The following is a 14,047-nucleotide window of genomic DNA, read 5'->3' on the forward strand; positions in this document are numbered from 1 at the left end:
TTTGGACTTTGCATTATGGTCTAAGGCACTTTGTTATACATATTCTAGGTGTGCTTGGTGAGTGCAGTGTTCCATTAAATCAGGCTTGTTAATCCATTTACATTGTCTTACATCACTACTAATCATCATGTTGGCTTGGGCTGTCAGTTACTGAGAGATGTATGTGGTATAATTTCCCACTAGAATGTTGGATTTTTCTTTTCTTTTTTTTTTTTTTTTGTTTTTACTTTAAATATTTTGACACTAAGTAGGTACATCTAAGTTTAGAACTGATACAGTTTCCAAATGAATCAAAATTTTATCACTATAAAATGATTTTATCTTTAGTTACTAAGTCTTGTCTAATACTGATACAGTTAATAACAGCTTTGTTCACACTTATTTATTTATTTGGGTTAATCCCCATTATTTTATGTTCTAGTTTTGTGCTTTTTACAGATATTTTCTCCTATCTTGCTTTCTCATTTAGTGGTTAGCCAGGATTTTTAATATATCTGTAAAGTCTGATGTTAATATAATTATTCTTTTACTCAGTAATATAGTGACCTTTGAATGCTTTAATTCTAATCACTTTTTCTAGTGAATTATATGCTGTTATTGCTCATTGTCTTAGTTCTGTATTGGTTTTTTCATGCCCACAAATTAGGCATTACTGCTACTTACCATTTTTTTGTCTTACCTTTCTCTACTCTCACAGATCCTGGTGCTAATTTTTTCTCGAAGCATATATTTTTAAACTCTTTCATTGAGGAGCTGTTGTTAGTAAATTGTCTCAATTTTGGATAGTCTGTTAATGTCTTAAGAGGTAGCTTTACTGGTTATACAGTTTAAGATTGATAGTTGTTTTCTATCAGCACTTTGAAAATATCCTACAGCCTTCTGGGTTCCATTGTTGCTATTTCGGCTACCAGTTAAAATGGCCTTTCATTATAGGTTAGCTGTGTTCTTCATGTAGCTGATTTTAAGGTGTTTGTCTTTGGTATGCAGTTTTCTGAATTACTTTTTATTGGGCTTACACAATCTAAGAATTCTTTTTTTTTTTCTTAAGCAAATTCTGGAAAATTCTCAGTTGATGTGTCTTTGACTATTGCCCTTTCTTTCTTTATAGGGCAGCCTTTTCTTGTCTCAGCCAAGTTTACCTTATCACTTAGGGTGTCATCTTTCAAGATTGTCCTGGCTTCCTGCAGGGGCTTCCATTTTACTTTTCCACTAATAATACTCTTCTGTTTATTTAGGATAAAAAATATTCTTCATTGTATTCAGACATCTATATCTGTTCTTTTCGAGATTTATGTTTTTAGATATTATTCTCGATTGAGATATAATATGAACTCATAAACTTCGGCAGAATCAGTTTGTTGTTCTAGTTAATCATTATTAATGTCCCAGTTTTCCCTTCCCCTTTCTTTTATTCAAGTTATTGTAACTTGTCAAATGGGAGCCTCCTTACTTCCTATGATGCTGATCCTCTTTTTTTTTATGTTTTATTTCTTTCTGAGAGAGAGAGAGACAGCATGAACAGGGAGGGTCAGAGAGAGAGGGAACTACAGAATCTGAAACAGGCTCCAGGCTCTGAGCTGGCAGTCAGCACCAAGCCCGAGGCGGGGCTCGAACCCATTAACCTTGAGATCATGACCTGAGCCGAAGTTGGACGCTTAACCGACTGAACCATCCAGCGCCCCACTGATACTCTTGATTTTGGTGAAAACATGATTTCCCAGATCTGTGAAGATTTTTTTTTTTTTTTGTCTGAGACAATGGGATGGGGCCAGTTCTTTTAGTGAAGAATGATATCAGGAGATGAGAATACAAGTCCTCGGTGCAGACGTGAGCCTTGTTGGTAGGCCTGCTATTGCTTTCAGTTAGACCGTTTTTAGGTACTGAGCTGAAAACCAGTATTTCTTTTACCAGATGACATTGATCTTTTCATTTTAACACAACATGCTTCTGTACTTTATCTAAAACAATACACACACACACACACACACACACACACTATATACAGTATATGGTTTTCTCAGCTCCTACCACTTAATTGCTATGTTGACTACCAAGAACTTTAAAACCATACTCAGATTTGATAGAGTAAAATAGTTCCCAGTCACCTGTTAAGTCCTTAAGGTTATCAAATTAACCTCTTAAAGTCTATTTTCAACAAATTTAATTAGTTTATTTTAAGAGAGGTAGTAAAAGGAATACTGGATTTAGAGACTGAAAACTTAAATTGTAGTCCTAACTTAATCACATAGCTAAATGGCATTATATAAGTAACTTAAGCTTTCAGAAATTTCCTCCTCTGTGGCAAATAGATGTGAAAACACTTAACGTGCCATATAAATGTAAATAAGTATGTCGTGAACAAAGCCAGGTAATGTAACATTTGTTTTATTCAACATTTTGTTTTCATTGTTGTTCTTGGCTTTTTAGTTTGATTTGAAACATCTTAAATGGAATTCTCCTATTTTAAGTAGTTTTACGAATTTGAGCAAGATCCTCATTTTCAGATATATATACCATTCATAAGGTATATAATATTATTCAGAGTCCTCTTGGTATTTCATAAGAAGTTCTTTTTAGTATTCCATGAAACTGGGATAGAAGGTGGGCCTGCTTCATAAAATACTTCTCATTAATAGATGGTATTAGTGAGGCTTCTTCACTGTGCTGTGTTCTGATGAAAACAAGAACCAGTGCTCTTACTTGCAAATTTGCAAAATTTTGGCAATATTACTACAGGCATGTAGCCTAAAACATTTATTTTGTGCCAGTTAGTTAATCATACACGGATTGGTAATGTCATTCTTATTTGTGTTTTAGGCGGTCTTGGAGGCATTGGGATGGGACTTGGGCCAGGTGGGCAGCCTATTAGTGCCAGCCAGTTGAACATAGGTGGTGTAATGGGAAATTTAGGCCCAAGTGGTAAGTAGTAGCACTTCCTTGTTTCTTTTTAAATGATACATTGCTACATTATAAAGCTTACATTTACTGGTTTATAATAATGTCTAAAGGATTCTATTTTCTAGTTGAATATGTAGGATGTCACTCAGTCTAAAAAAAAGAATGAAACCTTGAGAGCAGAGAACATGAAATAAAGCGAGCAAAGGTCAGGAGGGTTCCTCTGAGGCCAGCTGTGTTGTAGCTAGTCTTTTAGCACCTTGGATTTTAAAATGTCTTTGAGGCGGGAGGAGAATGTTTAATGTAGTGTCTCGTGTATCAAGGACATACAGTATTTGTGGAATGGCTGAAATGCTACACTGTCATAAGCAGGTTTGTATTTATCGCTGTGAAGGTAGCTTTTCAGAGAGCTGTTTGGCTCTTTACATGGATTAATTTACAGTTTATCTTTGAAGACTAGTTTTTAAACTTTGTGGTTTCAGAACTCTTTCATCCTCTTCACATTTGTTGACAATCCCAAAGTGCATTTGTTTACGTGGTTATGTTTGTTAATATTTATTGCGTTAGGAAGTAAAACTTAGAAATTTAAAAATATTTACAGATTATTTAGAATAACAGTAACCAGCTTGTATTAACATAAATATAATTTTTCGGAAAATAAGTTATATTTTCTGATACAAATATTAGTGAAAGGAGTGACATCGCTTTACCTTTTTGGAGAACTCTTTAACGTTTGGTTTAATGCAAGACAGCCATGCTGTTATATCTGCTTCTGCATTTTGTTTGTATGTTATGGTAGCATATGTCATGTAGTTTCTGCAAAATTATACCTTATGTTCATGACAGAATAAGAGTAAGCAGTCAAATAATATCTTAATATTACTTGATAAACAAAATAGTTTTGACTTGCTGGACCCCAGCCCATACTTTGAGAACTGTGTCTTAATTGAGTGAGTAGTAAATGCTGTCAGACTCCTGTTTTTTGCTGAGATGCTGTAGCTAAACTTTAAAGTATCAGGGTAGCTACGGTAATCAGTCTGACCCAAATAGATAGAAACTTTTACTCTTGAGCCTTCCACCCTCCTGAACACGGACTTTCTTATTCTCTAGTTTTTTTATTGCTCCCTTAGCTGCCATGTTGAAAGGAGACTTTACTTTCTGACTTGATCTCTAAATCTGCTGTGGTGATACTTGTGTTTGTGTGTGCATGTGTGTTGAAAAAAAGAAAACAAACAGGTACCTAGTCCTCGATATTCTCTGCTCGAATGTGAATTTTGTTTTCTTATTTAATAAATATTCATAGACACCTCTTTGAAGACTCGTGATTAGACAGCTGCTGTGCATAGATAGCACTTCCCCACGTGTGTACCCACTGCTTCTCTCGCATTCTGTCCTGCCTAGACCAGTGGTATCTTTTGCTGTATTGCGCTATGTCATTCTTTAGTCCTAAAAGTAAGATTGACTGAACGTACATACTGTGTATTTTATTTGAGGTATGGGAATGGATGGTCCAGGTTTTGGAGGAATGAATAGAATTGGAGGAGGTATGTATAAGCGTTTGTTTTTTTGTATGTGCCCAGTACCATTTTTAGTACATTAGAAGCTGTGTTGAGAATTCTAAGGAAAAAAAAAAAGGCCAGTCTATTGTTGGCTCATACCTAAAGGCTGCTAGCAGAAATTGAGCCTGGTACATACTTAAGAGATATGGGAAATGATATGTTAAGAAACCCCCGCACGAGGTAGGGTGGATATGAGCTTACTGGTGAGACCTAACATTTACAAAAAGTACCTTTCAGCTAGATAGCTGACAGTCACATCTCAAAATTAATCTTTATTCCATAGGAATTGGGTTTGGTGGTCTGGAAGCAATGAATAGCATGGGCGGATTTGGAGGAGTTGGCCGGATGGGAGGTAGGTAAATGTAGGAATGGACACAGTGAATGTCTCCAGCGGGCGTATGGGGCGTAGCGGGTAGGGACAGGCCTGCCGAGACTGGGGCTATCATGGCATGTGAGGTAAGTTGGTAAATCACAGATTTCTGGTATTTGTGACTTTTGCTGTCTTTTCAGTTCACTTCCATTATGTTCCTAAATGGATTACCACGTACTGATACACTTGAAAAAGGGTTAATTTGTTGCATAATCTTTTCAGAGCTGTACCGAGGTGCGATGACTAGTAGCATGGAGAGAGATTTTGGACGTGGTGATATTGGAATCAATCGAGGCTTTGGAGATTCCTTTGGTAGACTTGGTAGGGCTGGCTGCATATTTCTCCTTTTCCTTTTTGCAGATTATGTTTTTTAAAGTCTGTTTCCTTTTTTGTGAAAAATTGGAAATTGATAATGTTTCATGTAATGTATTACTTGATGAAAACCACTTTAGGAATTTTAATGTACTAGCTCTCTCTTTCAGTAAATTACATATTTGAACCCTATTTCTAGAAGACTTATACTTTCTGGTTACTGTACAGCTGAGAGCATAGTACCTTGGGAATTTTAAAATATGATTCTTCCGATTAATTAGTATCTTTCCATCCTTGTTTAGGCAGTGCAATGATTGCAGGAAGAATAGGAGCTTCTAACATGGGTCCAGTAGGATCTGGAATAAGTAGGTTTAAATTTTACTAGAATTTATTCAGTAATATTTGAGTGCTTGCAAAAGACTTTGCAAGAGTAGTTATTATAGTATAGTCATATTTTGTTCTTGTGTGTTCATGTGTTTTGTCATAATTTAGAGAAACTTTGAAAGTCATTGAGCTTTTTGATTGAGCTTTTTGATCACTGTTTGAAATTTCTAAACTAACTTTGAATTTTACTTCTTTGACATTTCTGAGCTAACAACAGAGTATGTGTTAACTGTCAGCTAATCCAAGAAGCTCCATTCCAATTGAGGAATCTGGGGATTTCCCTGATCACGTGTCAGGAGGAACTTTTGCTTTAGCACCAACTTTGTTTCCTTGCCTGTTGTCCACAACTGCTATTGGTGACTAGCTTATTTCATCTGTGAACATCTTGTGTCTTTTCGGTAGATGCAGGTGAATTGCCCCGGTTACAGCACCTCTAGAGACCTCCTGGGGTTGAAGGTTAAGTTTACAAGAAACGTTTATTTCCTCTCCTCTGAAACCTTTCCTGTGACGGAATCAAGCGTAGTTGTAGCAGTGGGGAATGCCACATTTCTTCCATCTGTTTCCGCTACCACATTTTAGGCCTTCTATTAAATCTTAAAACATGGCTTAGTTTTTGATCTCTGTTGCTTACTGAGCTATGTCTCTGTGAGCTCTCCGTACTTTATTGACTTCCTTTAATTGATTGAAATCTCAAAACTAGGAAATATAGCCTACTTGAACTTTTCTAAGGGTAAACTTAGAAGTCCTGTCAGCTGAGGATATTTACTTCCATTGTTCTTTGCTTCTCATTCCTTTCCATCATGTTTTTTAGCCTTGGTCATTTTCCCAGTAATCATAACTTCCCTACTTTCCTTTTTCACCTCGTTGTTTATACTTCTGTTTCCCTAACTTTATATTTGTTATTCATAGAAAGCCATTGTGAGGGTGATGTTAATTTTTGAAATTTCTCTGTATGGGGATATTAGGTACAAGAAAAAAGGATTACATTTTGAGGATGTATAGGATTGGAATAATAAAGGGGACTCCGTGCATAAGAATAAATTTGGTATGAGCTCTGGGTAAATTCTCAAGCTCTGGCTCGAGGGACGTGATTCCATGTTTTGTTGTCTCCTTAAGTTCTATAGAATATTGAGGTCAAAAGTTGTTTTTCTGTAGTTCTTGAAAATTGAATTGATATGAAAAGAGAAATTGCATGTGAAACAGCAGATACTGAGGTGAAAAAAATACTATGGTATGATGAGAGCAACAGCTAACGTGTTGGAGTTGTAATATGTCTTTTGTTGTAGCAGTTAGTACACAGGGCATTAAAAAATAAATATGACAAAAACTGTAACATTAATGGATAAAACAGGTAGATAATTTATATAATTCATATGCTATATTTTATGATTGGAATATAATTTTATAGCAGTACGTATGTGTGACGTATTTACATAGTGGCTAGAATTAATGGATTCAGTTAGCCATTAACATTCAACTAACTGAACATAGATCAAATTCTGTTTCTCGGAAGATTGTTACTTTGTGGGTGTGAAAATAATTTTATGCTTATACATTATCTACTTACATAAATGAATTAATTTTTCTCTCCCTTTCTTTCTCAAAAATGATTCTGTCCCTCCTCTTTCTTTTTCCTCTTCTTTCTCCTTTTTCTTCGTTTTGAAAACCAAAACACCAAAATTCCCCAATCCCCCCCTTTCCGTTCTTGAAATCCAGGTGGTGGCATGGGTGGCATGAACAGTGTGACTGGAGGAATGGGGATGGGCCTAGACCGGATGAGCTCCAGCTTTGATAGAATGGGACCAGGGATAGGAGCTATACTGGAAAGGAGCATCGATATGGATCGAGGATTTCTATCCGGTCCAATGGGAAGCGGAATGAGAGACAGAATAGGCTCCAAAGGCAACCAGATATTTGTCAGAAATGTAAGCAACTAAATGTAAAGGGTACTTAAAATTATTTTTTTCTTTGTATATCTGTTACTAATACCTTTTTTCATTCTAGCTGCCTTTTGACTTGACTTGGCAGAAACTAAAAGAGAAATTCAGTCAGTGTGGTAAGTATGCTAATGACTGCAGATACAATAATATTGATTACGGAGGAAAAATTGATTTTAAACCTTTAAGCTCTGTGTTTAGACTTTACCTGTTCAGATACCTGTTCCTGGATAGTATGACAGGTCTAATTCCACTTGAGATAAATTATGCTGCCCTCCCTCTGACAAGGAGCTGTGCAAATTGCTTCTAAATAACAAGATTTAGAGTAGAGCCTGTCATTGTCTCCTGTGGATAAAGAGAGGGCTTGCTTTATTACCTGATTTTTAAAAGGTTAATATATTGCTTGCAATTCAGAAGATTTTTTGTGTGGAAAGTACTAATAAAGGGTATACACATTTCCTTGTTTGTAGTGCAGTGCAGTGCATTGTCAGCATGATCCCCATAATGCTGGTGTCCAAATGATGTGGAGTTAATCGATGAGACCCATTCTACACATTCTGTTTCCTGTGCAACACAGGAAACTTAGCTGATAGCATAGGGCCCACTGCCTGGAGTTCCTTAGGTACATTCTGGTGGCCCTTCTAGCCCTTTTACAAACTTTTCTTGGCTGCGATGGGTACTGTACTGTGTGCAACCGTAATGTGTTCGTTAGGTCTGTAGAAGATTAGGCGGTTTTATTACTTGAGAAGGGGGCTTTTTGCATGATGATGAGAGAATTAGTGTGAGTGGAACAGCCTAACAGATTTCCTGCCAATGTTTGCCTGCTATTGCCTGGTATCCCAGAGACACTCCGATCACAATAGTAAGCTTATATGGGTGGCATGTAGTGATGAAAAGGGACTAAAAGTGGTACATTGAGTTCTTGAGAAGTGATGGAACGTTAAGAGTGTTTGGAATATATGTTTACTATTTTTGAGATCACAAAGGGGATAAGTTTAGTATTCCCCCACAGAAGTAGCCTCTGGCTACTATCATTAAGCGGTGGCGATCACTGGTGATGACTGTGATCACGTGGATGTCATCTGCTGTGTTCTTTGTACCCGACTCTGTTGTTTTACTCTGTTCACGGGTTTTCTTCCCTCTTAGATGGAGGGTCTTGATGCAGAAACTGCCATTGTTTCATTCTAACATTTTTCATCACCTCGGTACATATAGGAAGAGTTTAGTAAATGTTTATGAGGGAGTTAAGTACTCTGAGCTGATCTTCATTCATTTGTTCAGTTACTTACTCAGTCGGTCAGTCTACAAATAGTGTGTTTTTGCAGTCGGCTTGTCATTAGAATCAGACATGTGAACAGTGAAAGATTGTACCCTTGCCCTCAAGGAACATGCGGTGTGAAGCCATCAAAGATGGTTTTTTTTTTTTTTACTCCTTTTGTTATCTTTTTGTTTGTTTGTTTTCATGTATATTTTATTCAAATAAGAGAAACTTAATGTTTTTAATTGTAAAAATGTTGAAAATGAGGTAACTATGAAACAGGTACCACGAGGAGAAAACAGTTTTGCAGTGTTGGTAGTGTTTGCAGGAGTGAGCGCACCTACCTCCCAGCATGAGGCAGCAGCACCTGGCCGTGAATCCCACAGACTGCAGAGGGATGGCCATATTAGGGCCTTAGCAGAGTACATCAGTGAGGAGCAGTGGCGGCAGGTATAGGTCATGTCTCTTGTAGTTCCAGTGAAAAAAATAAACATCTCCAAATGAGATAAATGGCATTCTTTTTCAAAGTAGAACTGACAAAAAAAGAACAAAGTGGAGCACACAATGACATTCATGAAAATGTGACCAGTATTGATTTGACTTTTCTTTATCATGTGTAGTAGGCACATTTCTTTTTGAGGTCACTTATGAGCAAGGCTTGCAGCAAACTTGAGGTCTTGTGTTGGTTGGGATTCTTGTTGGAGCGGCATTGATTGGATAGACGGACATCAGCAATTCAAACACATTTTCTGAAAGGAAAAAAGTAGTATCCAAATCTACATTTTAAAAACGTGTACGGTGTTTTAGCTAATAAAATGAAAGGTGGGGTCACCTGGGTGGCTCAGTCGGTTAAGTGTCCTACTTCGTCTCAGGTCATGATATTGCGGTTCATGAGTTCGAGCTCCGCCTCAGGCTCTGTGCTGAATCTCAGAGCCGAGTCTGCTTCAGATTCTGTCTCCCTCTCTCTCTGCCCCTCCCCCACGCTCACTCACTTTCTCTCTCAAAAATAAATAATCATTTAAAAAATTTAAAAAATAGAATGTGAAATTATTATTCTTTACTTCATTATTTTAGCTCTCCTCATGTCCTTTTTTTCATCTGGAGTATCATGAGTGTAATGATATTTATTTTTCTTATCAGTTCTGCTGTAAAAGTTCCTGATTTTTAGATTTATATTAAATGAATGCCGTATTTAAATAATTCCCCACCATCTTCCTCTTTTTAACCTTGAACTGCATTGATGGGAAAGAAAATAAGTTATGGTAATACAGAATTAGGTGTTGAGCTGTTGACAACTATGGAAATTATCTGGCTTGTATGAACTGAACCATCCACTTTTCTGCCACATCACTTTATTTTCAAATTTTAAGAGAGGTTTTTCTTTCTTAGTATGGGAAGTTTCTTTCTAACCTGTTCCAAGTCGGTAATGACTTCTTTCACAGTAAAAGGCAGTTTTGTTGTTGTTGTTTTTCACCCTTGAGCCCAAAGTGAGTAAGTATATCCTCTTGGTTGCTTCTTAGTAAGAGTCTAGTGGTACTCCATGCATCTTCCCCAGATCATATCTGTCGGTAAATGGCTCACCAGCAAAGCCGTCTCCTACTAAATGTCTATACAGATCTTCTGTGACTTACGATGGGGTTACATTTCAACAAACCCATCCCGAGTTGAAAATGCCATAAGTTGAAAATGCATTTAATTACACTGAGCCTACTGACTGTTGTAGCCTCGTCCGGCCTACCTTCAGCATACTCAGAACACTTCTGTTAGCTTACAGTTGCGCAAAGTCATCTAACACAAAGCTTACCTTATAATAAGGTATTGAATATTTCATGTAATTGATTAAATACTATACTGAACGTGAAAAACAGTGGCTGTGTAGGTACAGAATGATGATGAACATATGGCCTGGCTTATTGGGAGTTGTGGTTCGTGGCTGCTGCCCAGTATCACGAGTATCACACCACATACCACTGGCCTGGGAAAAGATCAAAATTCAAAGTACAGTTTCTCCTGTGTATCACTTTTCCTCCATCATGATGTTGAAAATTCTAGGTAGAATCATTTTAAGCTGGGACCATCTGTAGTGGTTAACTGTCCTTGATGGGGCAAAAATACAAAGGCTAAGAAAATGTATTTTAGGTTATACTACCTTCAATACAACATTTCCTCTGACTTTGTAATTTGGGGGAGATTGTGTTCCCCAAACATAAAAAGATGAGGAATGAGTATACTAAAATAGATCATTTCTTATCCTACCCTATGTAATTCCCCAGTGACATGCATTTTTAAGAAGGCTGAGTATAAATAAATTAACTGTCCCATTGAGAGTTAGACCCCACGTTAGTTGAGGTTAGTTGAGGTTTGTGCTAATAGGGTCAAATAGGCATAGTCTTTCAAACTTGCCTCCATATTTATGATACACTTTAGCTGTACTTTGCCCTGGCTTGATATGTGGCAGGATCATAGGATTTTAGAACTGCAGTGCAAGGAAAGCCTGTTGAATTATTCCTGCCATAAACCATGTAGACAAATACAACTTTGATTCACAGATTTCCATTATGTAGTTTTCTGGATCAGTATGCTTGTTAACTGGCTAGAAAATAGAGACTTGGGGTAGATTTTATTTACTAAAGCACGTGCTGCTTCAAGCATGACCAGTGGACTTTAACTCTGAAATAATTTAATAGTAAAAAATAATACAGTAACAGTAAAAATAAAATACAAAGAGCATTCATTGGTAGAGTCCTTTTCTTTTGTTTGTGAAGAAACACTAAAACTTCGGGCTTTGTCCCTTATATCATACTTACAGCTTCTTATGGAATATCTAATTTTGCTTTTTTCTTTTGTGGTTATGTTACAGTTTTATTTTGGTAGTAGAGTTTATTGAACCATTTATTTTGCTTTAATTTTGTCTATTTTTAGATAATGCTTTTATGTCAGCCTTTCCCTAAGCATACCCACAGATTGTTAATAGGCTGGATTAAATAAAGTGAAAAGTTTTCTTTCACTGCAGGATAAGTCATTTTTTAACTGATATATGTAACAGCAGTATGTTTGATTATTCTGTCATACTGATTTCTCATTGTATATACTATTTTGTCCTATACTATTAATAAAATAGGAGTTCTATTTTTGCTTTTCTTAGAATCATACAAGATCAGTAGATATTATGTCATTTAAAAAGATCTTCAGAGCATGTAAATATAGCCAAGGGGGTCTGATTTTAATTATTTGAAACTAAATTATTTTTCTCCTCAATTATTTATCTTTAGAAAAGTAAATTATCTCAATTGGTGTTTTTATGGGATTAGAAAACATACCACTCTCTCTGGTTCTATGCCTAGTGGGATTTTTGGACAGTCGTACTATGAAACAGGTATCTATAAGCCACTTTCTATAGCCTGAGTGTCCAAACTGTAAGAGTATTGAAACATTTTGGTGGAGAGAGCTTGTCAGATTCAAGAGCTGTGAGTCATGGTGGGGTCAGGAACTTGGGGGTGTGTCAGTTGATTCCTAAACTGAGAGAGACAATTTAAGAGAGAAAAAAAGAGAGAGAGAGAAGCTTGTCCTGAAAGTTTGAGACAGATTTTGCATGAGATAGGCCTATTTTCCTTTGAAGTTTAGAAGATTTCTTACTTGATTGATCCTTACTATTGCTAATAAACCCGTTGTTAAGAAAAGCCCTAAGTTTTTATAAAAGGTAAAAGTAGAATAAGGAAGAACCTCTAACTTTAAAAGCCCTTGAAAATTCTCCACAAAAAATCCATCGAAATCACTGTATGGTGCTGCCATTGACCAAGGTATGCTTTAATTAAACTTGCTTTTTTTAGGTCCCAGCATTCGAGATATTAAGAGGACTCTGGAAATTGCTCTGCATCCTTCTTTAAAGTTTCATTTTATGTTGCTTCTTAGAAAATGTGATTTCTGTGTTTTTTGTTTTGTTTTAACGAATTGTAGGTTGGTTATATATTGTTTGAATCTACTTTAACCATGGTAATATAACTTTTTCTGGTGATTAGTCTGTTTTATAACTTTTAGAACACAGTTAAAGGCTCCCTGGCCTGGGTTACAAGATCATGGTTTTGGCTCATTCTGACTTTTATTAACTTGGACCATTTAATTAGGGTGAGCAGTTGACTACCAATTGGTTTATAAAAAAATGCAATAATGGTGGGTTTGGGGAACTGGTTGGAAAAACCAAAGTAGAAAAGTCATCTAGGATGTTGTAAATAGATAATAAAACATTCAAATCCAGATTTAAATAGAAAAAGATTTTCTACTCCTGCATCAAGATTAAAATAGATCCTCTCACCTGGAAAAGGGCTTATGTGATTTTTTTTTTTAAAATAAGGCCCTTGCTTTTATTGTCTCCCTCTCCGTTTTTGTCCCTTTATAGAACTAAATATGTTTGGCTTTCTAAGTATGTTGCCAGACTAAAATTAGCCTGTAGTGATTTGGCAACTATATAAGATTCAAGGAAAGGAAGTATGATAAGTGGGCACACAACTCCCCTAGACCCGTGTGGACCTGGTGATAATAGATCCCAGTTTGCCTGGAGATAGTCTCCCTTTCATCTGTTATTTGTGTGTAATTACTAATCACTCTCCATTTCACTCTGGAAAGTGTTCTGATGTGGGTGGTAGATATTTATGGACATTTTGTAATTTGATAAATGATACTGATTTACTTCAAATACCAGTCTCTAGAGTCAAGAGTGATATTAACAATTGTCTGGTTTTCTTCCTCCTCTCGAAGCCTCTCTGAGGTTCTTCTTTGTGTCCTTACCATCACTGTTGTTACTTTCATTGATTTAAGTCGATGATATCTCTTCCATGCCTAGTTCCATAACCTATTTGGTACTCTTACACCGAAGTTCAAATTGTGGTATTGAATAAATAAATGGCACTGTGGTTATTAATAAGCAGAATTAGTGGGGCCTTTTGTGGCCTGGTAAAAATTAAAATTCTAAGTAGTCGCTAGTATTTGCAGTGATGAAGGAATGAACAGGAGGGTAAAAGGGAAAGAAGCGAATTAGGGAGATTGGGCAGAAAGTGAAAAAACTATTTTTTTCCTAAAAGTAATTTTATTTAAATTTGTAAGTTTGTTATTGTGCATGGTGACTTGCTGGTATTTTGTCCTGTTTGCCTTACTGCTATAAATTTACTTCAGAAACTAAGAATTTACATAAAAAATATTTTTATGTTCTACTTTAGTAAAATATCAAATCTTAAGCAAATTTATTTTGATTCCTATTTTGTACACTTCAATATATTTATATTCAGAAGATAAAATGATGAAAATAATGTTTATATGATGTTATTTTTAAATCGTT

At 36.2% G+C, this 14,047-nt stretch overlaps 1 protein-coding gene across 1 annotated transcript in view; it reads left to right on the forward strand.

The window, feature by feature from the left end:
- MYEF2 (myelin expression factor 2) overlaps positions 1 to 14,047 on the forward strand; it is a 51,459-nt gene that overhangs the window by 36,478 nt on the left and 934 nt on the right. Inside the window, exons 12-18 of the mRNA XM_077764366.1 lie at positions 2,818 to 2,919; positions 4,389 to 4,439; positions 4,738 to 4,806; positions 5,047 to 5,145; positions 5,439 to 5,501; positions 7,237 to 7,445; positions 7,525 to 7,576. Coding sequence (XP_077620492.1) covers positions 2,818 to 2,919; positions 4,389 to 4,439; positions 4,738 to 4,806; positions 5,047 to 5,145; positions 5,439 to 5,501; positions 7,237 to 7,445; positions 7,525 to 7,576 — 645 coding nt within the window. The remainder of the gene's footprint in view (positions 1 to 2,817; positions 2,920 to 4,388; positions 4,440 to 4,737; positions 4,807 to 5,046; positions 5,146 to 5,438; positions 5,502 to 7,236; positions 7,446 to 7,524; positions 7,577 to 14,047) is intronic.

This window comes from Crocuta crocuta, unplaced genomic scaffold, assembly GCF_008692635.1.
Source record: "Crocuta crocuta isolate KB4526 unplaced genomic scaffold, BGI_CrCroc_1.0 scaffold102, whole genome shotgun sequence".
NCBI lineage: Eukaryota > Metazoa > Chordata > Mammalia > Carnivora > Hyaenidae > Crocuta > Crocuta crocuta.